This window comes from Thalassophryne amazonica, chromosome 12 (genome assembly GCF_902500255.1).
Source record: "Thalassophryne amazonica chromosome 12, fThaAma1.1, whole genome shotgun sequence".
Lineage (NCBI taxonomy): Eukaryota > Metazoa > Chordata > Actinopteri > Batrachoidiformes > Batrachoididae > Thalassophryne > Thalassophryne amazonica.
The window spans coordinates 54,848,094-54,873,390 of record NC_047114.1 but is presented as its reverse complement, the minus strand read 5'-3'; the positions used below and the strand labels follow the sequence as shown (position 1 = coordinate 54,873,390).

General features: G+C 40.9%; 1 protein-coding gene across 1 annotated transcript in view; it reads right to left on the bottom strand.

The window, feature by feature from the left end:
- Window positions 1-25,297, bottom strand: part of brinp2 (bone morphogenetic protein/retinoic acid inducible neural-specific 2) — a 680,262-nt gene that overhangs the window by 378,600 nt on the left and 276,365 nt on the right. Inside the window, exon 2 of the mRNA XM_034184056.1 lies at window positions 14,919-15,344. Within this exon, the coding sequence (XP_034039947.1) occupies window positions 14,919-15,277 (359 nt within the window). The 5' untranslated portion in view covers window positions 15,278-15,344. The remainder of the gene's footprint in view (window positions 1-14,918; window positions 15,345-25,297) is intronic.

The window sequence follows — 25,297 nt, the reverse complement described above, 5'->3', positions numbered from 1 at the left end:
TACACAGTTTTGCTTAAGCAGTTTTGCAGTGCAATATATTTTTGTATGTCACTCTGAACCAGTTCAACTTCCTTGGTCACAGTTGATCAGCTGATCTACCAATCTGCTGTTGTGTGTGATTGACTTGTCACCACTCTGTGGACTATCTTTGAGGCACACAGATGAGTGTCAGCACTGACAGAATGGCTCGCCTACACTGAGATGAGCAGGGTCTACAATGGAACTTTTGAACTACAGAACTGGTTTGTGGGGTACAGGGTATCGCATGTGTGTGTGTGTTGGGTGGTTTGTGATGCATCAAGGTTGCGGTAAGAACTGGGGAATGTTCTATTTCAAAGACTGGCCCAGCAACGATACAATCACTGACTCTATTTTGCAGACTTTTTTTACTGTGACTCTTTCAACCATCTGTTATTGTGAACACTGGACTGTATCTATAGTGTTGCATAGTTTCACTGCCAGGGAAGGATTACCATACAAGACGACTGGGCCCGGGACCAGCAGCCCAAGAGTTCAGGGGGCCCTGAAGCCAGAATCTATATTGGTTGATTTTAAAAACAGCTTTTTTGTGTGTATGTGTGTGTGGAGTCTCCTGATTAAAAAAATATGTTGTTGTTACTCCTTAACTGGGAGATTCTATGAGAAAATAGGGTCTCTTTAAGATTTGAAAAGAGTCATGCAATGTGTCCTTTTTCCACTTGTGCTCGTCTTGGCGACATTTCCTCCTGGTATCACAAGTTGTGTCATTTAACCACAGCTCAGAATTAGCCATAGTTTGCCAAGTCTTGAATGGAGCCACCAAATCCAAAATGGTTTGACATGAAGAATACAAGCAAGAAACAAGCGCTTCTATATCACAGGCAGAGGCTTCAAAAGAAGTGCATAACTGCTGAAAGTGAGCAACTGAGCAGCAGTAGAGGGGTTCATAACCCAACAACCCCGAGCGCGGGCACAAGGCTGCACTGCAGCCTGTACCAAATCAATAGAAAATAAAACAGCAAAGTGATCCGAAATCACAAATTTCCAGAACAATTACTGACAGACCACAGGAAAGGGACCAGATCCAATGTGTAGCCACAATCGTGTGTGGGACCAATTACAGACTGAACCAAACTTAAAGAACCAATAAGAATTAAAAAGTCTCTTATCTGTGACCTATCAGGGCAACACATAATTAAAATACAATCATAATTAGGCATGATCTCAACAGCACAGAAAAGGACCCATCTCAAATGAAATACATTCAAAGCTGGGAAAGGAAGACTGTGACAAACATTGCTTGCGTTTATAATCTTTTTTATACACAGCTGATGTGCCTCCACCTCTCCCAGAAATCCAGGAGGATTTAAAATAGCAACAATCCACAGGAAAAAGCTCAACAAGAGCACTGGAATACCCAACACTTAGCCACATCTCAGTTACACATAACAAATCCAGATCACGGGAGCTAAAAAAGTCCTGAAGAATAAAATTTTTGTTTGCCAGTGATCTGGAATTTACCAAGCCAACCCTGGCCGAAGCTGGGACTGGAACTGGACCGTTGACTTCAACCAGCCAAGGGATCAAACTGGGGAAGATGTGGACGGCCAGGCTGACAGTCCTCAAAGCCGACCACAGGCACCACATAAGATTCAACAAGATCCACAAGGTGCCAGGGCAACACAGATCCCGCGTGAATTCTGTGCACAGATCGTCCAGATGCCAAACAACAAGCCAAATAAAGCTTTGGCTCCACCAGACGGCCACTTCTTCTCCCGTGGGGGTGACTGCGCTTTCGACCAAAAGGCAGCGCAGGAACCCGGCACAGAAAACCTGGAACATCCGATAAGAAAGGGGGCAGAAACATCTGTCCACCCACCGATGACACCACTGCACCTTGGACCGAAGGTTTGAGATCAGCAGCATTTGGTGATTACACCAGCAGAGACTCAGTTTCATAAATAACATAAGTTAAAAACAATGAAATAACAAGTTAACTGGAGAGCGACAGATGAGCAGCCACACGCAACGGCGTCATCTTGACACCCAACTGCCCCGTAGTTGTGCTTCACATCAAATGATATCAATAATAACATCGCAGAAGCTCACAAGCACACCACCAATGGACCTGGTGAGGAGAAAGAAACCTGTTTGCATTAGCAGCAGTGCGGATGCTACCCCACCAGAAGGGCTACTGTAGTATTTTGCAGTGATGTATCCCCTGAGTTTGCAGTCAGAGCACTCGATTTTGTCGCCGCACAGACAGATCATTTTGATAGTTTTGAGAGGGCCGCTGTGAGTGTGCTTGGGGTTAAGTAAGAAGTACAGACATGACAGCCCCATTGTTTAAAATGCAAGGCCTTTGCTGAAAAAACAGGTGAACAGGTCACTGAGCTTGATGGGAGACGCAACGTTCAGAGACCTTTAATGTTGCTGTCAAGATGCTCACTCAGAGCCTCAGGCAATGTCTGGAGGCTGACAGGCACCTGCGCAGTTTGTTCAGAATGACTTTCTCTAAAAAAATCTGAATAAAATGCTTCAGTAATCAAAAAGGCTAAAGTTCTGGCATCTGCAAACCCATCTAACCTCAACGACAGTTCAAGGTGATGAACTAATCCAGATCAGGACATTCACTAAGGTTGAAGATGATACAAGCCCAAAAGGACTGCTCCAAATCATTCTGAATTATGGCTTGAAATCTATCTTTTCAAATGCTTATGCTGCACCATGGTTATTTCTGACTCTGCCAGTCATGAATTGTGACGTGGAGTGGTCATTCTCCATCTAAAATGATGAAAAACACTTAATGGAACATTCTTGAATGGCTATTGAGAGCAAACTGGCCAGCTCATTGGTCTTTGGGGACATTATGGAGTTTGCACAAAGCAGAGCCAAGAAAAAAATACACTGCATAAGGTAATGTTCTTGCATGATTAATTTATGATGATAACGTCTTCCTGCATTTGCTACTAATGAACAATAGGCTATGCTGAAGTTGTTTTGTGGAGTTTTAATATAGCTAATGTTTAAACTGATCTCTTAAAAATTCTAATAATTGTTCATTGAAGGTGTCCTGCAACAGACTGGCATCCTGTCCAAGGTATACCCTGCCTCACACTCTATGTCTGCTGGGAGAGGCTGCAGCTCCCCTTGTCACCCTTAACCGGAGTAAGTGGATATAGAAAATGGATGGATATTAGTGGAAGGTAATATGTTTTATCATATGCTGTTGGTTTTAATTGAGTGTAACCTGTCTGTATGGGCGGTAAACCCTGTATTGTTGAGATACACTTTAATTCAGTTATCCTTTGTATATGGTTTTGGAGTTATTAGATATCCAGTAGAAGTGCTGATACAGTATGTATTAGTTATGGTTTTTGCCTCGTGTGTTGTGTGTGCTGTAAATCCTGTTGGAATACATTTGAATAAAAATGTAGTTATCTGTAGTTATTGCACGTGTGCACATGTGAGGGACAGAGTGGTGGTGCGGGGATGGGGGCTGTACACATCTGTGCCAACGGGCCCAGTAACTCATAATCTGTCCATGTTCACTGCATGTTATGGCAAATCTTTGCTGTAGTTGTGCTCTGTTCTGATAGTATGGCCACAACAGATGTTCACTCTACTGACAGACTTTTCCATCAGGAAGTGCTGTCAGGCAGATTGCAGAACACTACAAAATCACAACTTTCCATTCATTCCTCAAAACATGAATGTGTACTGCTCCAGTTGTCATGAAAAGAAACACCAATTCAATATGTTTCAAGCGTTCAGAAACAGTAAAACATGCACTGAAAGCAGCTCAACCTCTGGCCGAGGGCACAGTTTACTTTCGTTTTGACGTGTATTGCCAGGTCTCTACTTTGTAAACCAGCTTGTTAGGAAGCAAGCTGGATTGAGCCATTTCATCCTGTTTTAGCAGTTTTTTAGGATCGTGGGTGATCATAGCACAACGGCGCCCTGTGTACGTGTTTTGGACGAATACCACTTAACGCTACCCATGCCGACAGCAGAGGTGGGAGCTCACGCTTAGTGTTAATTAAAATAACACTAATTTAGCAATCATGTAATATGATTAATTTAGTTTTGTTGCAATACATTGGGTCATCCTGACTGCTAATTGCAATGAGCTGATTTAAGAATGAACTTACTTTTTTAGACACAGGTGAAAATATTGCTTAGCACTGTGTTATAGTGCAGCGGATAACTGAAAAAAAAATGCTTCAAATGGTGATGCAAGCACCAAATTTGGCACACATACTCCTTAGACATTACTCTTTTAAAAATGTCGGGTACCCACGTGAACTTTCACATATTGAAATGTATTCCATATTATTTGTCTGATCATAAAGATTCCAAAAAGGTATAGTTTGGACTATCTGTGAATGAATGGTCTGGAGTTATGGGGTAAAAACAGCAAGAACACTGAGAAAGGTCAATTTCAGTTTGTACAGGGGTCAAAGTTAAAGTTGCTCCAATTTTGGTAAAACGTAGTGCAAATTACTGGTTGAGCTAATAGGATTAATAAATGGAATAGTTTTGACTGTGTTGCGTGCTTGGTTTGCAAAGTAAAGGTTAAACAGTATCAGCATCCATTGGATTCAATGACATGTCAATCAATCAATAAATCAATCAATTTTTTTTTTATATAGCGCCAAATCACAACAAACAGTTGCCCCAAGGCGCTTTATATTGTAAGGCAAGGCCATACAATAATTATGTAAAACCCCAACGGTCAAAACGACCCCCTGTGAGCAAGCACTTGGCTACAGTGGGAAGGAAAAACTCCCTTTTAACAGGAAGAAACCTCCAGCAGAACCAGGCTCAGGGAGGGGCAGTCTTCTGCTGGGACTGGTTGGGGCTGAGGGAGAGAACCAGGAAAAAGACATGCTGTGGAGGGGAGCAGAGATCGATCACTAATGATTAAATGCAGAGTGGTGCATACAGAGCAAAAAGAGAAAGAAACAGTGCATCATGGGAACCCCCCAGCAGTCTACGTCTATAGCAGCATAACTAAGGGATGGTTCAGGGTCACCTGATCCAGCCCTAACTATAAGCTTTAGCAAAAAGGAAAGTTTTAAGCCTAATCTTAAAAGTAGAGAGGGTGTCTGTCTCCCTGATCTGAATTGGGAGCTGGTTCCACAGGAGAGGAGCCTGAAAGCTGAAGGCTCTGCCTCCCATTCTACTCTTACAAACCCTAGGAACTACAAGTAAGCCTGCAGTCTGAGAGCGAAGCGCTCTATTGGGGTGATATGGTACTACGAGGTCCCTAAGATAAGATGGGACCTGATTATCCAAAACCTTATAAGTAAGAAGAAGAATTTTAAATTCTATTCTAGAATTAACAGGAAGCCAATGAAGAGAGGCCAATATGGGTGAGATATGCTCTCTCCTTCTAGTCCCCGTTAGTACTCTAGCTGCAGCATTTTGAATTAACTGAAGGCTTTTTAGGGAACTTTTAGGACAACCTGATAATAATGAAATACAATAGTCCAGCCTAGAGGAAATAACTGCATGAATTAGTTTTTCAGCATCACTCTGAGACAAGACCTTTCTAATTTTAGAGATATTGCGCAAAGTCCTACATATTTGTTTAATATGCACTTTGAATGACATATCCTGATCACAAATGACTCCAAGATTTCTCACAGTATTACTAGAGGTCAGGGTAATGCCATCCAGAGTAAGGATCTGGTTAGACACCATGTTTCTAAGATTTGTGGGGCCAAGTACAATAACTTCAGTTTTATCTGAGTTTAAAAGCAGGAAATTAGAGGTCATCCATGTCTTTATGTCTGTAAGACAATCCTGCAGTTTAGCTAATTGGTGTGTGTCCTCTGGCTTCATGGATAGATAAAGCTGGGTATCATCTGCGTAACAATGAAAATTTAAGCAATACCGTCTAATAATACTGCCTAAGGGAAGCATGTATAAAGTGAATAAAATTGGTCCTAGCACAGAACCTTGTGGAACTCCATAATTAACTTTAGTCTGTGAAGAAGATTCCCCATTTACATGAACAAATTGTAATCTATTAGACAAATATGATTCAAACCACCGCAGCGCAGTGCCTTTAATACCTATGGCATGCTCTAATCTCTGTAATAAAATTTTATGGTCAACAGTATGAAAAGCAGCACTGAGGTCTAACAGAACAAGCACAGAGATGAGTCCACTGTCCGAGGCCATAAGAAGATCATTTGTAACCTTCACTAATGCTGTTTCTGTACTATGATGAATTCTAAAACCTGACTGAAACTCTTCAAATAGACCATTCCTCTGCAGATGATCAGTTAGCTGTTTTACAACTACCCTTTCAAGAATTTTTGAGAGAAAAGGAAGGTTGGAGATTGGCCTATAATTAGCTAAGATAGCTGGGTCAAGTAATGGCTTTTTAAGTAATGGTTTAATTACTGCCACCTTAAAAGCCTGTGGTACATAGCCAACTAACAAAGATAGATTGATCATATTTAAGATCGAAGCATTAAATAATGGTAGGGCTTCCTTGAGCAGCCTGGTAGGAATGGGGTCTAATAAACATGTTGATGGTTTGGATGAAGTAACTAATGAAAATAACTCAGACAGAACAATCAGTGTTGAGGCTGTCATTCTCAGCATCTGTGTGGATGTTAAAATCGCCCACTATAATTATCTTATCTGAGCTAAGCACTAAGTCAGACAAAAGGTCTGAAAATTCACAGAGAAACTCACAGTAACGACCAGGTGGACGATAGATAATAACAAATAAACTGGTTTTTGGGACTTCCAATTTGGATGGACAAGACTAAGAGTCAAGCTTTCAAATGAATTAAAGCTCTGTCTGGGTTTTGATTAATTAATAAGCTGGAATGGAAGATTGCTGCTAATCCTCCGCCTCGGCCCGTGCTTCGAGCATTCTGACAGTTAGTGTGACTCGGGGGTGTTGACTCATTTAAACTAACATATTCATCCTGCTGTAACCAGGTTTCTGTAAGGCAGAATAAATCAATATGTTGATCAATTATTATATAATTTACCAACAGGGACTTAGAAGAGAGAGACCTAATGTTTAATAGACCACATTTAACTGTTTTAGTCTGTGGTGCAGTTGAAGGTGCTATATTATTTTTTCTTTTTGAATTTTTATGCTTAAATAGATTTTTGCTGGTTATTGGTAGTCTGGGAGCAGGCACCGTCTCTACAGGGATGGGGTAATGAGGGGATGGCAGGGGGAGAGAAGCTGCAGAGAGGTGTGTAAGACTACAAACTCTGCTTCCTGGTCCCAACCCTGGATAGTCACAGTTTGGAGGATTTAAGAAAATTGGCCAGATTTCTAGAAATGAGAGCTGCTCCATCCAAAGTGGGATGGCTGCTGTCTCTCCTAACAAGACCAGGTTTTCCCCAGAAGCTTTGCCAATTATCTATGAAGCCCACCTCATTTTTTGGACACCACTCAGACAGCCAGCAATTCAAGGAGAACATGCGGCTAAACATGTCACTCCCGGTCTGATTGGGGAGGGGCCCAGAGAAAACTACAGAGTCCGACATTGTTTTTGCAAAGTTACACACCGATTCAATGTTAATTTTAGTGACCTCCGATTGGCATAACCGGGTGTCATTACTGCCGACGTGAATTACAATCTTACCAAATTTACGCTTAGCCTTAGCCAGCAGTTTCAAATTTCCTTCAATGTCGCCTGCTCTGGCCCCCGGAAGACAATTGACTATGGTTGCTGGTGTCGCTAACTTCACATTTCTCAAAACAGAGTCGCCAATAACCAGAGTTTGATCCTCGGCGGGTGTGTCGTCGAGTGGGGAAAAACGGTTAGAAATGTGAACGGGTTGGCGGTGTACACGGGGCTTCTGTTTAGGGCTACGCTTCGTCCTCACAGTCACCCAGTCGGCCTGCTTTCCCGGCTGCTCGGGATCTGCCAGGGGGGAACTAACGGCGGCTAAGCTACCTTGGTCTGCACCGACTACAGGGGCCTGGCTAGCTGTAGAATTTTCCACGGTGCGGAGCCGAGTCTCCAATTCGCCCAGCCTGGCCTCCAAAGCTACGAATAAGCTACACTTATTACAAGTACCGTTACTGGTAAAGGAGGCCGAGGAATAACTAAACATTTCACACCCAGAGCAGAAAAGTGCGGGAGAGACAGGAGAAGCCGCCATGCTAAATCGGCTAAGAGCTAGTAGCTACGCTAAGCTAGCGGATTCCTAAAAACACGCAAAGTGAATAATGTGTAAATAATTTAGAGGTGATTCAGCAGAAGGAGTGCTTTAGTTAAGGCACGTAAAGATTACACTGGGAAACAAATCGTAATCTAGATAACTAGATCAATCTAACTGCGCAGATTAAACAGCTAACAGATACAGCAAAACACCGCTGTGCTCTGGAACAGGAAGTGATACAATACCGCAGTGAGAGCCAACCACCAGTAGAGGCAAGCGAAGGCGTTGGCGGTATGGAGAAGGTGGTGAGCAAACATCTCATCACAGCTGTAAAGACTCAGCTTGACCCCCTACAATTTGCCTATAGGCCTCTCAGGGGGACAGAGGATGCTACACTGACCCTGATTAACACTGTGGCCAGTCATCTACAACAGAAGGATTCATCTGTGCGGATTTTATTCATTGATTTGACTTCTGCTTTTAATACAATAAAGACTGACATACTGCTGGGAAAGCTCTCCTCTTTGGGGGTGAATGGAGGACTGATCCACTGGTTGAGAGACTTTTTGATCGATCGACCGCAGAGGGTACACATGAATGGAGCAGTGTCAAATGAGACTATGATCAGTACAGGTGCACCGCAGGGATGTGTTTTGTCACCTGTGTTGTTTTCTCTGTATATTAATGCCTTACAGGTAAAAGACAATAATATTAAACTTTTTAAATATGCTGATGACATGGCAATTGTGGGTCTTTTTAAAAAGAATGCTACCTGCAGCTATGAGGCTCAAGTGCATATGGTTGAACAGTGGTGTAGGCAGCATTCACTGATTATCAATGTAAATAAGACTAAGGAGCTCATCCTGAGTGACTCTGGTCCTACTCAGTCCTTGTCTATCTCTGACCAGCCAGTTGAGGTTGTGAGCAGCTTTAAGTACTTAGGTACCCTCATAGATAATAAGCTCAGTTTTTCACAAAATGTGTCGAGACTTATAAGAAAGCCAACCAGAGACTATTCCTGATTAGGAAACTCAGGGGCTTTGGTGTGAACTCACAGACTCTTCAGAAAGTCTATGTTAGTCTCATTGAAAGTGTTCTTGTGTTCAATATAACTGTATGGTTTGGATATCTCACAGTTGTAAACAAGAACAAACTGAACAAAATTGTTAAAAATGCAGCGAAGGTGATTGGTCAGGAGCAAAAGTCACTGGATGTTCTTTACCAGGCAGCTTTGCAGAGAATGACGAAATCTATCATCAGTGACAAGGACCATCCTTTGTTTGAGGAGTTTGAACTGATGCCCTCGTGGTGCCGTTACAGAATGCCTTTTGCAACAAAGAAGGTGTATAGGGGGTCATTTGTGCCTAATGCAGTCAGTCTACTGAACAGGTGCTAGTGAAGTAATGCAGAAGTTATGCAGCACATGAAATTGGATGAATTTTTATGAAACCATTATTTATTGTAATTTTATCTATTGTATATTAACTGTCATGTTTTGTGATTGTCTAAACTTTTTTGTGGTGAACTAAAGACAAGTTTCCACTGAGGTTGACAATAAAGTTTAATCTAATCTAATCTAATCTAATCTAAACATCAAAGGAGAAGAAATAGAGAAGGTTTCCAGCCTTTAGTTTGTGGAAATTCACATCACAGAGGACCTATCACGGACAGTAAGCACCACTGCTCTGGTCAAAAAGCCTAACACTCAGGAAAATTAACTTCTACTGAGCTTCTTGTAGCCTTCTCCAGTACAACTGTTCTATGGAGAGAATACCAACATATTGCAATACAGCATCATTTGCCAACTTTACAGCAGGGAACAGGAAACCTCTGACCAGAGTCATCCACTCAGCTGAGAAAAATAAATGGATGCCCCCCGCCCACACTGGAAGGCATCTTCAGAAAGTATTGTAACATTCTAAAGGATGCAACTCATCCTACACACAATCTCTTCTCTCTGCTGCCCTCTGGAAGGCGCTATATGGCCTCAAAGACAAACATCTCCAGACTGAACAAAGCTTCTTCCTCACTGCCACCCCTGAACTGGCCACTGTCCTCCCACCCCCACTCCTCCAGCACCTTCATAACACTACACAAAGCATAACAACTAATGACCGACAATGTTCAACAACAGTATCTGTAAAACAACATCTATATATCCATATATAATATAAAGTAGTTGGGTCAAAAAAAACATTCTCCTCTTTTTAACGGTATATATATATAATATATATATATATATATATATATATATATATATATATATATATATATATATATATATATATATATATATATATATATATATATACGATCACGTGGTTTCAGACTTGATCGAAATCGGATGTTGCATCCCGATCAGGAATCCGATATAGATTTTATCCTCATTATTTTTATCAGCGCTATTTCAGGCTTGTTACTGCAGATTAATGGGCCTTTCACACGTCGGAACCATCAGAGGCGTGAGACGCGTTGCTTTTTAGAGGCGTCAGAAGCGTCGCGTCAAAAGCCGAGCTAAAGCGACGCTTCTGACGGGAGCGCACATTGCCGCTTGTTGGCAAGCTGATGCGGTCAAAGTTCAACCCAATCTTTTTTTTTTTTTTTTAATTCAACAAAAGAAAAAACATAAGTTCAACTGGACAGAGGTGGGGGGAGTTACACGTGCAAAGTTTCTTTCGCAGAACTGCTGTTTGTGTGTTTATGCGCTCAGCCTGACGCCTCAATGGAACGACAAGAGGATGATGGACACTTTCCCACCGAAACTCTTGCTCAATCATCCCTCCGTGCGCAGCAGGACCCGGTGCTGACCAAGTCCTCAGGAGGACGATCTGTCATCTGATTAACAAAAATAAAAAAACTAATTGTCCTGTGATCGTTTGTCTGCAAAACGGAGCGAGAGATGGTGTGTGCACGAGCGACGTGCACACTCATCACATTTAGGATCGTCTTAAAGAGCTTCCGTCTTCATTCACGTTCACTGTGCTGCTCTGAACTTGTTGAACACTGATAAAGCATCAGAGGGACATTGAGGACCGTCAGGACACAAATGTAAGTTGTTTTTTTCCTTTTATTTTTCAAGTTGACTTTTGAACTTTCGATGCTCTGAGCTGTGACGTAGCTTCACGCTGTCCAATAGGAACGACGCGTCGGGCCAAACCACGGAAGACTAGTGTTAGAAACCACTGATCTGTACAAATGGTAAATGGACTGCATTTATATAGCGCTTTTCCATCTGCATCAGATGCTCAAAGCACTTTACAGTAATGCCTCACATTCACCCCGAGGTCAGGGTGCTGCCATACAAGGCGCTCACTACACACCGGGAGCAATAGGGGATTAAAGGCCTTGCCCAAGGGCCCTTAGTGATTTTCCAGTCAGGCGGGGATTTGAACCACAGATCAGTGCAGAAACCACGTGTCTGAAGAAAAATCCTTGGAAATATTTTGTTGTTGTTATTGTTTGTTACCTCAAAATTTCTGATTACTGTTTAAAAAAAGTTTAGAATACTTGTAATTAAAATAGCAAAATCAATAAATGGTTCTTTAAAAACCTTTCATCTATAAATTTAAACCACCTGTTATTTCAGATTAGATAATTTCTTGTTTAACATAAGGAACCTTTGACATTTATTTTTAGACAAATAAAATAACATGGAAATTTGTATATTTTTTAAGTCTGGTAGACTATTACTTGATTGTTCAACCTACCTCAAGGATAAGTGCACTGTTTAAGTGATAAATAATAAATAAGGTGATTAAATGAAATTATTATATATTTACCATTTGTTCATTGTTCATTCAGTTTTTTAATGTATCAGATCGACAGATACTCAAAATCAGATGACTCGGAATCGGATTGGGGCCAAAAACACCTGATCAGGACATCCCTACTATATATAGTGGTGGGTACAGTTCCGCTAATCTGCTAACTGCTAATTATGGAAGATAAAGTTTTCATTACCGGATTAGCTTTTCAGATAACTTTGAAAACAATCATCAGACCAATTATCTACCAATATTTTTGCAGACGTAAACAAAGCTTAACAGTTACAAACATTTATGAAGTTTAAAATCAGTTGAGTAGCTACCTGTTAAATGTTTTGTAGTAGATGCACAGTTCTATCCTCTGCAAACAGAGGACAGCTGGTTCTAGAAGAAACTGCTCTATCCTCTGAAGGCAAAGGAAAGCTGGTCACAGAAAAGAAAAAAATCTCATTTCTTTTGTGATGCACTCTATGGATTTCTTAAATACTGATGTAAATTAATATTTGAGATATAGGCAGTGAAATGTTCAGTAATCCATCCTCTGACTGTCTAAATTAAAGTGATGATTTAGGAGTGCTGTTGTTGCCATCATTTAAAAAATGTTTATATCAATAAGCATGAATTATTTTGTATTTATATATATATATATATCACTGCAGGGATAGACTACATGCCACCATAGATGCCACTACCATGAAAAATCACTCCAAAAATCTGAGCAATGTCTGTTCTTGCTTCCTTGTTGTCTTTCTCCTCACAGGTCAATTGGTCATATTCCACCAAACGTGACATGTGGATGAAGGTGAACCCCAGAATTTCTGACAAAGGTCAAGGTAATTTAGAACATACGTCAACATTTAGATTTTTCACTATGGTTTGCATGAAAACTAATGAATCAAAGTCATGATAACTGGGAACAAATGTCAAAATTTTGTTTTTGTCTCATATTTGCACAAAACCTTTCACAAACATGTAGGTGGGCTCCAGAATTACCCAAACAATGTTGAATTTGTCAAATGTCAGACACTATGGTCAATGCAATGTCTGTCTATTCCTTTGTGGTTCTTTTGCTGATTTCTACCAAGGCTGGGAGGTGGATGAAAGTAAACTGCAGAAATGACCTAAACATATTAAATGTTTCATAGATCATTCTCATTTGGGTTAAGGTCAAAGAATTTAATTTTCAACCAAATTTTTAGTCAAGGCCTAGCACATGTACAAAAGAGGATTTGGGAATTACCCTGGCAAGGACAGCCAAAGGTCTGTCATATGTGTGAAGGTCAAGGCCATTGGAGTCAACAGCTCGATTTCCACCATGCAATAATTTCTGTGTTGGTTATGAGGAAATTCTATCTAAAAAGTGTCTGCATATCTTATTGGTGCTACTGTATACAAACAATGCCCATCTGTTATAGCTCTTCGATTATTCAAGCCAATGAGTACTGTTACCTAGTGTGATCATAATCTCAAATAATTATTGAAATGCTGGTTAAACAGCTGAAGAATTTATAATTTTATGGGAACAAATGTGAGGGATAACAACCTCAAAGATATCTTGTCATGGAATAGCTTAGACAATGCAAGATGGCTGATTACTATTAAAACCAGACCTTAAGGCCCCTTCACACATAATACGAAAGATGCACATACTGGAAGAAAATCTGTGAACCAAACACGAAATGAGGAACCACAAAACCACCTGATGTCGTGAGGGATGCACGGTCGCACAGGCACGCATGACACACTGGCGACGGTTTTGTGCACGCTCGTGCACGAACACAGGCCAAGCAGCTGGAACGTGTTGAGCCACATCATGCCACTGTTGTGGGAAACAATAAAAACCAGCTGGAACGTGTTTCACCACATCACGCCGCTGATGTGGAGAAAAAGAAAAGAAATACATGCCACCCATGAGATTCGAACCTGTAACTTACAAAAGCTCTGATTAACAGACAGATACTTTGCCACTGCGCTATCACTGTCCTATAACAAGGAAACAAATGTATATTAAAAAAAAGACCAATTAGAGGAAGAGGAAGTCTTTAATTTTCGCCGTAATAACTGACAAAATTTTTTCGGCATTTTTTTGGCGATACGTGACTGTCTTCTGACACGCCGAAACGGAGGTGTTCCTTTGTCTCGCTTCCAAAGCGAATCGGTCATGATGCGCGAAGCCTCCACGCGGCTTTCCATGACAAAATCTCTTGTTAAAAGTGAAATCTGCCGGAAAATGGCTGATGTCCAGCTCTTGTGATAACCAGAGAAAGAGCACACGACGGTCTCATATCCACAGAGCCATCCATTTAGAAATGGTCCGGTGGCTTGTGCCGCGTCGTCGCAGCTCGGAGCGCGGTGCGCCGAGCGTCCTTAAAGGGGTCCTTAAAGGGGTCCTTAAAGCTGTACTAACAGACCTTATTCTCTGTGAAGCCCGTAAAATTTTCACCGAAAGCCAGATAAATTTTTCGAATGGTTTCCAGGTGCCAGTCTCTAACAGCTTCTGAAAAAATTCTGATGGAAAAAAAACCCAAATCATTCCGCCATTTCCAGATAATGAAAATCTGACGAGGGGGCGGGACCACTCCTTCCACAAGGCGTGCTCACAGGCGAATGACATCACCGACAGGCGTGGAAAAACTCACGCATGCGCACAAGGGTTCAAGCATGTCTGACGTAAAAACATATGAATCAAATCCATATAGTTTAAAAAAAAAATAAAAAGGTACGATACTTTATGGACAGACCTCGTATGTCACCTGGAATTTGGCCAACACCTGCCATGAGAGGGATTGAATGGGCTCTCACAGAGCACTATCTGCCTTTTGGCCGCTGTTGTGCATGAATAGTTGTAGCGACAGGTGTTCGAGGCATGCCATGTGTGAAGGGGCCCTTGGGAGGGTGAGCTTAAAAGCATGACAACCACACTAAGAAAGGAACACAATGATTTAGCAAACTTGATTGACAATTCCACATCACACTGACTTTTTTCTCTCCATTTTCCATCACAAAAGAGACTCCAACACCTCTCACCTGTAGATCTTGTATCTGGTAGAAAACCCCTGCTGGAACCGCTCTCTGAACTCTGTGTACTCTGGACATCGATGAAATGGTCCCTTCTCTGAGAGCAACCAATCCAGCTGTCCTCCGGTCTGCCTTGTGCTGAACCCCCAGGATGAAGAGGCTGATGGAGATGATGATGAAGAAGTGGACAAGGAACTGTGGAGTGCCTTTCCACCATGTAACCCACTACCCACTTGTTCAGCTTGGGTTGGCCAAGGCAGCCACAGCAATACCCACAACAAACATAGGAGCATTAAGGAGGACCATCTAACAAAGAAGGTGGAGCCATGGGAGCACCTCTCTCTTCTCACTGGCCAAGCAGTCGCCATGGTGCCGGTGGTGATGTACTAAGGCACCTGGGACCGGCATTTCTTCTGACAGTCACCTCCCGCCGACCTGAGCAATGAGACACAATAACAGATTACTCACCTTCATATGAAGGTAAAGGATAATAACATAGTTTTGTCAAACACTTTTTAATATATAAAAAAATAAATCAATTAAATCTTGATATCACCGTTTGAAATTATGCACCCAGTTCTGAGATCAAAAATACAAAAACACAAGTCATAGTTCAGTAGATAACTGAAACAATCCTTCATGCTGATACACAAACACCAAATTCAGCACAATTACTTGTCAGACATTACTCTTGGAAAAAATAATATGTGGCCAGGTAGGTGTTAAGTGAAAAATTACACAGGGGTCAAAATGCTCCAATCATATTGAATTATTATTATTATTTGTCTGATCACAAAAGCTTCCAAAAAGGTATAGTTTGGCCCATCTATGACTGAATGTTACAGAGTTATGGAGTAAAAATAGCAAGAATGGTGACAAAGATCAATTTCAGTTTGTACAGAGGTCAAAAGTTAAAGTTGCTTTAATTTTGGAAAAAAAAGTGGTGCAAATTATTGGGTGAGCTAATACGCTTAACAATTGGAATAGTTTTGAGCCTGTTGAATGCTTGGTCTACAAAGTAAAAGAAACGGGTTTTTTTAGCATGTTTCACTGTAGGAATGGTGCCTGGTTTCCTCCAAACATGACACCGAGCATTCATGTCAAAGAGTTCAATCTTTGTCTCATCAGACCAGAAAACATTCTCATTGTCCAAGAGTCCTTCAAGTGCCTTTTGGCAAACTACAGATGGCCTGCCATGTGCTTTTCAGGAGTGTCTTCTGTCTAGCCACTCTGCCATACAGGCCTGATTGGTGGATTGCTGCAGAAATTGTTGTCCTTCTGGAAGGGTCTCCTCTCTCCACAGAGGAATGCTGGAGCTCTGACAAAGTGGCCATCGGGTTCTTGGTCACCTCCCTGACTAAGGCCATTGTCACCTGACCGCTCAGTTTAGGTGGGCAGTCCTGGTGGATCCAAACGTCTTTCATTTACAGATGATGGAGGCCACTGTGCTCATTGGGACCTTCAAAGCAGCAGAAATGTTTTTGTAGCCTTCCACAGATTTGTGTCTCCAGGCCATCCTGTCTCAGAAGTCTACAGGCAATTCTTTTGACTTAATGCTTGGTTTGTGCTCTGCCATGCACTGTCAGCTGTGGACCTTATATGTAGACAGGTGTATGTCTTTCCAAATCATGTCCAATCCATTGAATTTACCCTAGGTGGACTCCAATCAGTGGAAAGAGGATGCACCTGAGCTCAGTTTTGAGCTTCATGACAAAGGCTGTGAATGCTTATGTATGTGTGATTTGTTTGTTTTTGTTTTGTTGTTTTTTTCTAAATTTGTAAAAATCTAAAATTAAAAAAAAATGTTTTCACAATGTCATTATGGAGTACTGTGTGTAGAATTTTAAGAGGAAGAAAAAAGAATTTCATCCATTTTGGAATATGGCTGTAACATAAAATGTGGAAAAAGTGAAGTGCTGTGAATACTTTCCAGATGCCCTTTATGTTACCCTGTATAGACTGAAATTGTCCTTTTTCACCATTCACCATTGCTGTTTTTACCCCATAACTACCCAACATTCACGGAGAGTCCAAACTATACCTTTTTAGAATCTTTATGATCAGACAAATAATGTGGTATAGTTTTCAATATGATTGGTGCATTTTTCAATCATACCTGCCAACCAACTGATAATTCAAGTGGTCAGTCAGTTTTTTTTCAAAAAGAGTAATGTCTAAGGAGTTTTTTTTTTTTTTTGCTGTGACCCTTAATTGGATTAAGCGGTAGAAGATGAATGAATGAATGAATGAATGAATGAATGAATTTGGTGCTTGTATCACTATTTGCAGGATTCCTCTGTTATCTGCTGTGACATCAGTGATCACTCAATAATAAAAAACATGTTTAAAACAAGCAACATACATGCTAGTGTATGTATAGACTGTCTGCTGACTACAGCCTTTAAATATGTCATTCAAAATTTGATATGTATGTGCAATCCTGAACTGTCCAGCAGGTGCCAATGTTTCACAGGTGGCAGCACAGCATATGATATCATCCGATAACATACAGACTTTGGAATCGCGTTCAACACATGAAAGGTTATGAAGCACTGTTTCGTGTTAGAAATCTCTAATTTGCAGTGCCGACAAGAAAACGTGGCACCGTCCTCACTTCTATCTGTTCTTTCTGTTTCTTATAATGTGCTCTTTTTAGTTTAGTGATTTCAAGATGATAGCCTTTATTGTCTGCAAGATCTGGTTGGGATTGACCAACTCACTCACCCACCCTTTTTTTGCTGGGTAAACTGTACACTGTTAACAGTGCAGGGAACCAGACTCAAGAAAATTAAATTTTCTCACAAATTTCAGTAAATCAAGTTTATCGCACAGAAAATAAATCCATTTTTGAAAGTGACAAATCATCAAACGGTTCACTTATTTTAACCTACAGCAATAGACAAGTTAGTCATTTGAATGCGGATAAAACTGATTTTTTTGTTATTGGGTGAATTTGTGCCCGTGTGATTGTAATGACAGTGCCCAAATCAAACTCACTAAATTTTACAATCACTTCCATCAGATTGAGTTTTTTAAATGTGATATGATCTAATGAATATGATTTGTAAATTATGCATAAAGTATGCATCTAGGGCTAATAGACTTTTACTTGTTATAGTGTATATTTCCAAAAATGCATTTGAGCATCCCTCAGTGAAATAAATCCATTTATCTTAACCGGGCAGTGGAAATGTTTTTTTCAGTATAGTCATAAATGATTCAGTGTTTCAAAGGCACAATGATTACCATTAATATATATGAAGTGGACTGTCAGTGTCTGCCTAGTCATGTATTTCTATGTAAATGAGTTTTCTCATCGTTGTAATCATGTATGATTTCAGCCAACCTCTTATTTCAGCAAGGATTTTAAACTACATTCATCTTGATTATGATACAAATATATATATATTTTCTCATATGGTCTCACCACTAGCAGAGGAACAACAGTTTAAAAACTGGTAGTTTTTGCATGAGAATATCAGATTATGATACCTGCTGCAATATAAAACAAACAAACAAAATAAACAAGGACACCTCAAATTACACATCTTACATGATGAAATTGAAACTGGGGTCTTGATTTTTGCCTGAGCCTTTCTGCATATATATATATATATATATATATATATATATATATATATATATATATATATATATATATAATATATATATATATATATATATATATATATATATATATATATATATATATATATAAAAAAAATTCATGAAAGATAATAAGCTAAGCACAAGTGTCAATAATTTACAACCTATGCAACTGTCATTTTCACATCCAGCACTGACATCACAAAGAGTAATTGCATTCATGGGAATGTTGATGTTAAAATGAGGTGTATTCAGGCACAATGCTGGCACACCGGTACTGTGCGAAAGCAGAAAGCCATTTCCCCATGACCAAAAACCTGGTGTGAAGAGGAGTGCGTGGTATTTTTCCAGATATTGACGCAGCACGCGATTCAGATAGACCTTATGTATGTGGTTTCCTGATGCACATACACTTTGCTAGTGCACACAGGGATACACATTAGCACTCAATACAAAAACTGAAAATGAAATGAATAAATACTCAAGGGAAAATAGGTTTATACCTTAAAAAACTTTATTTTTGGTTTGCACTTGTTTTGCTCTTTACCCAGGTTTGCAGGAATTGTCCATGTGTGTAGGGAAGGTGAGACGCATCTGCACGTGCAATCGATTGGATAGCTCTGGGGATCTGGTGGACAGAGATCAAGGGGAGGAGGTGTTGCATTAGGGTCCCTTCACACATAGTGCAAATATGTACAACTCAGGGCAACTCCCATCAGAACAGCTCGTATGAGTGCACCACGAAATATCGCACCACGTGCAGGCATGTACGATGCCACTGCGATGGTTTGTGCACACAGGAACAGCTGTAACCACATCACACAGCTGCTGTGAAGAAAAAGAAATTTAAAAAATTCAAAAAAAATACATGTTGCAATGGTTTTTGTACATGCCAGAACACAGTGCGAGCAGCAGTGCCATGTGTAACCACATGGTACTGCTGCTGTGAAAATAAAAAATAAATAAAAAATACATGCCACCCATGGGATTTGAAACTACACTTTCAAAAAAGGTCTGATTGTCAGTCAGAAACTTTACCACTGAGCTACCATCACTTGCCTGTGAAAGGTGCAGGAAAATGCCTGATATTAGGACGGACATGGACATATTAAAATAAATAAATAAATAAAACTACACACTATGTAAAAACATTGCATTATATTGAATCCCTCTTATCAAGCGGGCAATACAAATATGATGTCTGTTCATCTGTAGATGACCCATGGTCACAGACAGAGTTATGAAATTACATGAATGAAAAGCAGTTCACTCATCTCATCATGTCCACAACTGCTGGCGTGTGTCCAGCCAGCCCGCGCGTGTGTCCTGCCCGACACGCATGTCTTATGGACGGTGCACCGCAGGACTGACACCACGTCATGTGGAACAGAGTTCATGTGGGTGATGTGACAGTCAGATCGCCTGCTGCATGCTATGATCTGATGGTCCATTTCAACCTGGGGGCAGCCTGTCAATGCCTGTCTCCACACTGATCTGTTTTTATTTATGTCCACGTGATGACAGCAAGCAGACACATGCATGTCACAGTGGGCAGTTGTTAGTCCATGTCCGTCCAAACACAGTATGTGTTGTCCAGCTGGGATGTCCAGAATGACAGATCTCCACAGCTGCTTCTGTCGGCGGCCACACATTGTGTCAGTTCAGTGCACAGACCAAAGCCACACTTGTGAGGCACTTAGACAAATTTCACTGCCAGCATGACAGTGATTGTTTGCAGACAACGATGATAGTGATGATAGTATGAATGGCCAAACATTTTCTAAGTGCCATATGAGCAGTGTTGCATGTGTGTGCATATCACCTGGAATTTGGCTGACACCTGCTGTGAGAGGGTTCGATGGACTGGCAGAGCACACATTCTGTCTTTCAGCCGCTGGTGTGTGCAAATAGTTGTAGCAACAGGTGTATGAGGCGTTGGAAGTAGGTACGATTCTACACGATTTGCATACGATTCCTACTTCATGTGCACTCTATGCGCAAATTGACCAAATTTGCACTATGTGTGAAGGGAGCCTTATGGAGGTGCTCAACTGCTTCACCTCAGGGAGATGTGGCGCATGCTGCTCCTGTAAATAACCTTCTGTGTGCTTTGTTTGTGTGCAGATTGGTTCCCACATCAGAAAACCTTTCACTTCTCTCCCCTACTGAGTCAGCAACATAGATAGTAATTTGCCAAGTTCCATCACACACAACTCAGAGGGATTAAGTCATGGCAATCTGATTAGTGTAATTATGTTCCGGACCAAAACACAGACTATTAATTTTGAGACTCAATACAACTCCTTTGTTGTGGTCAAAATATACATCATGAAAATAGCAAAGTGGCCAAACACACTTTCCCCATGGGCTTTAGTTTACATTCTATAAATCATCAAGATTGAGGTTGCATTGAATATTTAGGCTGCTGTCATTGGAAAACCTGTTTTATTTTCTAAGTGCTTTATTTTGTTCATTAATGTTGTAAAATGGCAAACGTGGCCCTTGTGTGCCATTGTATTTGCCATTTATTTTTAGACGATTAGTCATGTCAGGCACTTAGCAATTGTCATTTCCTAATTGACATTAAAATGACTTTCACTCGAATCGTCCTTTGAACATCTAGTGTGTATTCTTTGGATGGCTGTGTAAAATGTAAGTATTTATTATGGTCTAAAACACACTTTCCACATTAAACATTCCTCTCAACCTCTGAGGAGCTCATGAATCAAACAGATTCCTCTCTTACTGACACCAGAGCACTTGAAATTTGCAGTGATTGCTAGGTTGACTTCATAAAGTATGATCATTGATCCTGGGTCCAAGCCAAATTACAGGGAAATGTCCTTGTAATGTGGCCAAAATTACATGTCTGTCACAAATAGAGGCGGTCACAACTATCTAACTTTTAAAAGGTGCAAAGGGTTAGAAGTGAAAACAGTTTCATCAAAGTTTGTGAATGACTTGAAGTCACTTTGAGGTATACTTCAAAGCATGAGGATGTGTAAAGTGGCATCATGGTGATCTGACAGTGTGTGGTCAGTTTCTTTGTGCCATCTGTCTTTGGATAAGAATATCAACACCTTCCTCTGCACATATCAGCACGAAAAAACACATTAGCACAAACAGCTGCACGAAAGTGAAAATATTTGTTTCGACCACCAAACACCTCCAAGTGAAAGCAAAAGTGGAAATGTTTGAAAGCCCTTCAGAAAAGTAAATGCTGATTTGTTTTTTCACTGTTAATGGCGTACAGCACCACCGGGCGGAGTCTTCAAGGACAAATCAACACTTCAGAAAATGTACGTAAATTAGTGGGAAAGAGCGGTGGGATCTGATACTCCCTGTTTATCTTACAAACAAATTAGAGAATTAATTTCAGGTGGATAACTGCAGGGGACAGTACTCGTGGTGCTGCATTCTTAATTTTCACCAGCTGCATTCAGAGATTACTGTAGTTTGAACAGGCAATTAGGAAATTTATCTGTTAAACTGATGCAGCTGAAAACAGAATAAAAAGCTGATGAATGGGAGCTTATGCGGATTGTAGTTCATGCATTAAATGACCCAAAGAAAAAGCAGGTACAAATTAAAAAGCAGGCCTAAGTGGATGTATCCTGGTAAAGCATTGGGTTTCTAAATATTAATTTATTTCTGTAGTATTAATTTTATTCCCTAAGTTGTATTTGGGTTGCTGATGTCTGTTATCATTGGGTAAGCAGGTGTCAGTCACAGTCACCCCACTAAATTAGTTGTTTTACGTTACCCAATTGGTTAAATGAGATAAGGTTGCAACCAATCTGATCCAGTATCGGGATCGGCTTCCGATACAGACGTAATTCACGTATCAGAAAATCCAACCCGATCCAACTCACAACATTTTCTGAGAATGGAGAAGAGCCACTGTGAATCCTCTCAACTGCTGTTTGCTCTCTGCTTTGTTTGCTGCCCAGCGTGAGGAGGGGAGGAGGTTTCTGAAGCCGGGCTGTTTGAGAGAGCTCTCTTCTGCAGTGTTTGAAGCTGAGGACAGTGGCAAATTTCAGGTTCAAGTTGTCTGTTCGTCGAGCATGGATTTTCCAAAAAATTAACTGAATTGTTGCTGAAAATGTGTAGTAAAAAGCCGCTTCACTGTCTCTAGGCTGTGAAAGCCAGCTCAGCATGCAGCCAAGGAGGAGAAGCCAAACAGAGATTCTGTCTGCTGAAAGGGAAAAAAGTCTCCATTAAATCCTGCACATGAGCGCCGATGATACATTTATTTTACAGTTGAAAGGCTTCATGTTTCCAAAAAGTTTGAAGATTGCACAGCACAAAAACAGTGAGTGAGAGAGAGAGAGAAAGAGAGAGAGAGAGTGTGCTGTCTTTTCTCTTTAAGTCTATAAAAATAAGGCTTTAAAAGTCTATACAAAAATAAAAGTACTTAATTCTTTCACCAAAACATCAAATCTTCGCTTTAATTTTACTAGATACACCTTCTGGCAAATTGTAGCTAAACTTTCAGGTCTCCTTTTAAGAAAACCCTTATATAAATCAACAACAATAATAATAATAATAAAGCAAACAGAGCTCTGGTATCGGATCAGAAAAGTATTGGTATCGGAAGTGATCCAAATTCAGGTATCGGGATCAGTTTGGAAGTGAAAAATTGTGGATCGGTGCATCCCTAAAATGAGATGTCAATCATAGTCACTCCACTCAGTTACTCCACCCAGATTGGCTGACAGTCATCAGATGAGAGAGTGTGCGCTTTCCATTGGCTGGAGGTCAGGGGAAGTGCCTCCTCTTTAGCACAAAAGTGGTGAGAGATGAAGCGGGAAGAAAAAAATTATCACGGACCCAAAGCACAGAAAAGAAGACTGAAATAAAAGTTCTCCACAGAGAGACCGTGAAGCGAATGCTAATGGGTCCTTCACACATAACACAAAGTTGGGCGGAATTAGCAGGAACCGGCCGAAAAAGAGTGGGAAAAAAAAAGCGATTTGGCAAATGGTAAAAAATTGTACCTGCTGTCGGGAGGGACACATGGTTGGACAGGTGTGAACAATCCCGGGGTGACTGTTTATGCACCTTCATGTGCGCGTGCACGCACAGTGCGAGGACATACATCGCACTCAGACAGCAGCAGCAGTGATTACATGCTGGACATATTATTTATGCTGTGCACAAATCAACGGAAATAACTGTAAAGCACAAAATAATGTGAGTCCACAAAACATCATAAGAACAATGAATGTACTGTTTAAATGTAAGACAATCATGTTACTGGGCATGAATCTGTCCTCACTTAAAAAAAAAAAAAACACACACACACACACACAAAAACACAACCGCACATTGTAATATTTAATTCTTGTTAAAAAGTGCGGACAACACAAGAATTATCCTCCTCCTGAACATAAATGAGGAAGTACTGAATTGCCTTCGTTTTATTTTTTTATTATTTACATTGTGAGGGGAGCACACAGACACAATTGCATTGCTTGGTAACACACTAATGGGGCACTTAGAAAATGTGGGGCCATTCATGCAGCCAGCTTGAAAGTGGTCGCATGCTCTCTATTTTCCTGCTGGCAGTGCGAATTGCCCTGCCTTTTCTAAGTGCCCCGCGAGTGGTGTTGGATGTTCGTGGGTGGCACCTGGACTCCACCCGACTCCGTCCAAAAGAGGGTCAAATGGCCATTCGTCAACATTTGGCACTGGTGTGAGGGCTGCCTCGATCGTGCCATTCGGGCACAGTTCGACATAGCCAATTATTTTGTGCAGCTCCTTGGCCATGGCACGATATGTTCAACCTGAGTACGACATGCCGTGCAAATGCTGACAACACAATCAGATGGCAGTGCGACCTCATTTTGCTCGCCATTTGAATGAGTTTCTGTTGAGAGCGAATATAGAGTGCATGTGCTGTGCCTGAATGGATGTGGTGACTGCTGTATGAGGCATTCGAGTGCTGCCCCGATTTTCCCACAAATGCCATTCAAATTCTCCATCATGCTCCATTCTGCCTCAATCATGTTATGTGTAAAGGGGTCCCAAGCGAACTGCACAGAGATACTCGCAGGAGAGCAATATGGCCACGGAGGACCGAGCGGATAGAGTTTCAGTGCAATAACCGATGTCTTGGTGAGTTATCAGACTTATGCTAATGCTAATCGCAATGCTAATAACAGCACTGCACAAGAGAGTGGTTCCATGGCAATATGTTATTGTTATTAGAAATGGCCTTTTCCCATGGCAGACTTGAAGATTTAGGTATGGGAAAATTAACTTCAGGAAAATTCTTATGTTCTATTGAACAGGACATGTTCACAAGCTTGTTGCCATTACAGCTGATACCAATACACATGCATTGGATTGACAGTACATAAGTGAAGGAAAATCAAAAGAAAATAGCATCAGATCATACATGCATTCATGTGGAAATTCATGCAATTGGGTTAGCGAGCATGTGTTCAATGACCTGATTAAAAAGGGGTATCAAACCAGTGTAAGAGGAGTCCCCAAAATTCTGCAAACTGTTATATACAGTAGAGATGTTAGTTCATCCCCTCCTCCAAATTTTTTTAAAAAGGCTGATGGCGCGGGCCACTAGGTGGCACTATACTTCCTCAAAATTGGGCAAGTTGAGTACTTTGGTGAAAGAGTTTGCCTCCATAAGTCATTTGATAGTTAAACTGGCTTTGGGACTTGATGGTGCTGAATGTTACACCACTTGAAAGATGGGAATTTAATGAAATATGAGGGTTTTTTTTGGGGGGGGGGGGGGGGTTGCGTATTTTTGGCTTGAA